Below are 2,489 nucleotides of genomic sequence, written 5' to 3'. Positions count from 1 at the left end.
CCCTGGCAGCCACAGTTTCAGGGCCACGTACCCGGGGGCACAGCGGGCGATGCAGAAAGGTCACTGGTAGAAACCAAGGGGGAACTGCAGCCCTGGGCCACGTGGTTCAGACCCACCAGTGGCTTTTTTGGGTGGTTTTTTTTTTTAGGCAGGTGGAAACCAGAGTCTGAGGTGTTGAGTCCAGGTCTCACACCTGGGCAGCCCAGAGGAGATGGCTCCGCTGCCTTCTGCCCAACGTTGGGCTGTCTGAGCCTCCTGGCACGTCATGGCTGCAGCCCTTCCCTGAAGAAAATGGGAGCTTCTCTGCCTTATACGTAGTCACCTATAGGCTCTGTGCTGGTCCCCACGTGTCTCCATCCAGAGATGGCTGTATTGACTGTGTCCGCTCAGAGGGACCTGCTGGACCCCACAGTTCCCCGCTGGGCTCTGCCATCCCGCTAGGCTAGTTGGTGGGCTCTGTGGCAATGGTGTCCGCATCCGGAGACGGCGGCACGCCGCTGTTCCCTCCGTTGCTCAAGTTTTCCTTGCTGTTGTCCCTTGTGGTGTCGCTACCTTTATCCTCCACTTTCTGCTTGAGTTTGAGGGAGGAATCTCTCCGGGAGAGGAGGGTTTGGTAGCCAGCAAAACCTCCTCCACTCACATTCGTACGCTTGTCTGGGGATGGACAGAAAAAGAGGATTGTTTACCCGGGGTCCAAACTGACCTTTCAAGCTAAGGAAAGGGTTGCGAGGTCTCTCCTTGCCAGAGATGTTGGGGTATCTTCTCTGAAAGATGGGGGTCCTTCCAGCCCCCGGATGCCCCCAAAGAGGGGAAGATGGGTGGGAGACTGAGCTCATGCCCCAGCGTGGCTGTGCTCAGGAGGGGCAGGGGAGGGTGTGATGGCTGGTCTCCTACCTCCCGGCCCGATGGGGTGCATCAGTCGGTTCATCTGGACGTTCCAGTGCTTGACGTTGGTGCTGGCCTGTCGCAGCTTCCGCTGGGCCGCCTGGCAGGGGATGGAGGAGAGGGGTGAGCTGGCCGCCCGACAGCCCCCGACCTGGGACCGCGGGCAGGAGTTTCCCTTCCCTGAGTAAACCTGGATTGGAGGCTCGCTCTGGGATGGAGACCCAGCTCACCCCCCTCGAGGTCTTCTGCTCCTCCTCCGATCCTCCCCCCTCCACACGCTCCCACTGTCAACATTGCTCTGGACATCGGCGCTGTCCCTCCGGGGCAGGACACGCTTGTCGCATCTCAGCCACTGAATCAGCCCATGCCTGTGCATGGCACAGCTCAGAAAAGCCCCGAGTCAATGCCAGCTTGGTCCCCAAAGCTGCCGGGTCCTCCCCAGTGTGGAGGTGACTCAGGGAGGGCTGGGAAGTCCCCTGGGGTTTGCAGCATGAAGGGATGTGGCACCGATGTGATGCTCACCATGACGTCTTGGTCCACCCGCTGCCTGTTCACTCTCACTTCTTCCAGCTGCTTCTGCGCCTCTTCCAGACACTTGTTCTTGTTCTCCATCTCCTGCTTGAGGACTTGCTTCTCCCGCTGAGTTTTGATAATATATTCCTCTTGCTCCTCCTTCAGCTTCATCAGCTGCTTCAATTTCTCCTCTTCCTCAGCCAGCAGCCTTTCAACAAAGAGCAAGAGGTGGGGATGTCCCTCTGCAACTTCATCCACCACCTTCCCCCATCCCTGCTTGCATACTGGGAAGTCACCAGTACACCCCCATAGCCCAGGGAGCACTGCATCACCCTGGGGAGCATGTCCCCACACCCAGCCGCTGCCCTGGGAGCGGGGCTGGTCGAGGAGAAGCAGGGATGCCCTGGTCCTACCTGGCCTGTGCGTATCTCACAGACTCCTCGTCCTGCCGAGCTTTCACCTCCTGCTGCAGGGCCTCCTGGAGACGCTCCTGCATGTCCTCCAGCTCCAGGATGCGCTTACGCTGACGCTCTGCCTCTGCCTCCTTCAGAACCATCTCTGCCTGCATGGAGGCACGAGCCTGCAGCGGGGAGAGGAGTCATCAGCATGGGCAGCTGGCAGAGCCACCGCTGCCGTCCCCAGCACCCCCTTACCCCCAGGTGGATGGGCCCAGACATCTCCCACACCAGGGAGAGCCCATGGAGAGAGGTCCAAAGCAAGGGTTTTTCCCTGCTCAGGAGACATAAGACGTCATTTGGAGTCAGTGCTGGCTGCAAGGTCAGAAATGGGCTCCCTGGCCATCCCGGCACTAGCACTCGCGGCTCACCTGCTCCCCAGCTTCATGCACCCCGGGACAGGTTGTCCTCATCTCCTGCTCCTCGGGTATCTCACGCATGGCCGTGCTGACCCCTCCATCCCTCGTCCCCGGGTCACACACAGCCCCCAGGAGCCCGGAGGTGATGGGTGGCAGCAGTATTATTGCAGGAGCGGGACCAAACTCCTCCAAACCCCGTGGGCTGCCAGGGGCAAGGAATCACCCACCCCATGAGCGACAAAGCCCCGTGGCTGGACACGCCATGAGGATGCACCCA

General features: G+C 60.3%; 1 protein-coding gene across 1 annotated transcript in view; it reads right to left on the bottom strand.

Annotated features, from left to right (window-relative positions):
- Nucleotides 1-291: 291 nt before the first annotated feature.
- The window catches only part of DEF6 (differentially expressed in FDCP 6 homolog (mouse)), a 12,387-nt gene continuing 10,189 nt past the window's right edge, over nucleotides 292-2,489 (bottom strand). Inside the window, exons 8-12 of the mRNA XM_009699270.1 lie at nucleotides 2,225-2,414; nucleotides 1,812-1,978; nucleotides 1,408-1,606; nucleotides 895-985; nucleotides 292-654 (exon numbers count right to left, since the gene is read on the bottom strand). Of these exons, the coding sequence (XP_009697572.1) occupies nucleotides 443-654; nucleotides 895-985; nucleotides 1,408-1,606; nucleotides 1,812-1,978; nucleotides 2,225-2,414 (859 nt within the window). The 3' untranslated portion in view covers nucleotides 292-442. The remainder of the gene's footprint in view (nucleotides 655-894; nucleotides 986-1,407; nucleotides 1,607-1,811; nucleotides 1,979-2,224; nucleotides 2,415-2,489) is intronic.

Source organism: Cariama cristata, unplaced genomic scaffold (genome assembly GCF_000690535.1).
Source record: "Cariama cristata isolate BGI_N322 unplaced genomic scaffold, ASM69053v1 scaffold32454, whole genome shotgun sequence".
In the NCBI taxonomy this organism is placed as follows: Eukaryota; Metazoa; Chordata; class Aves; order Cariamiformes; family Cariamidae; genus Cariama; species Cariama cristata.
Note: the sequence above shows the minus strand (reverse complement) of the source record. Positions and strands in the feature narration are given on the sequence as shown.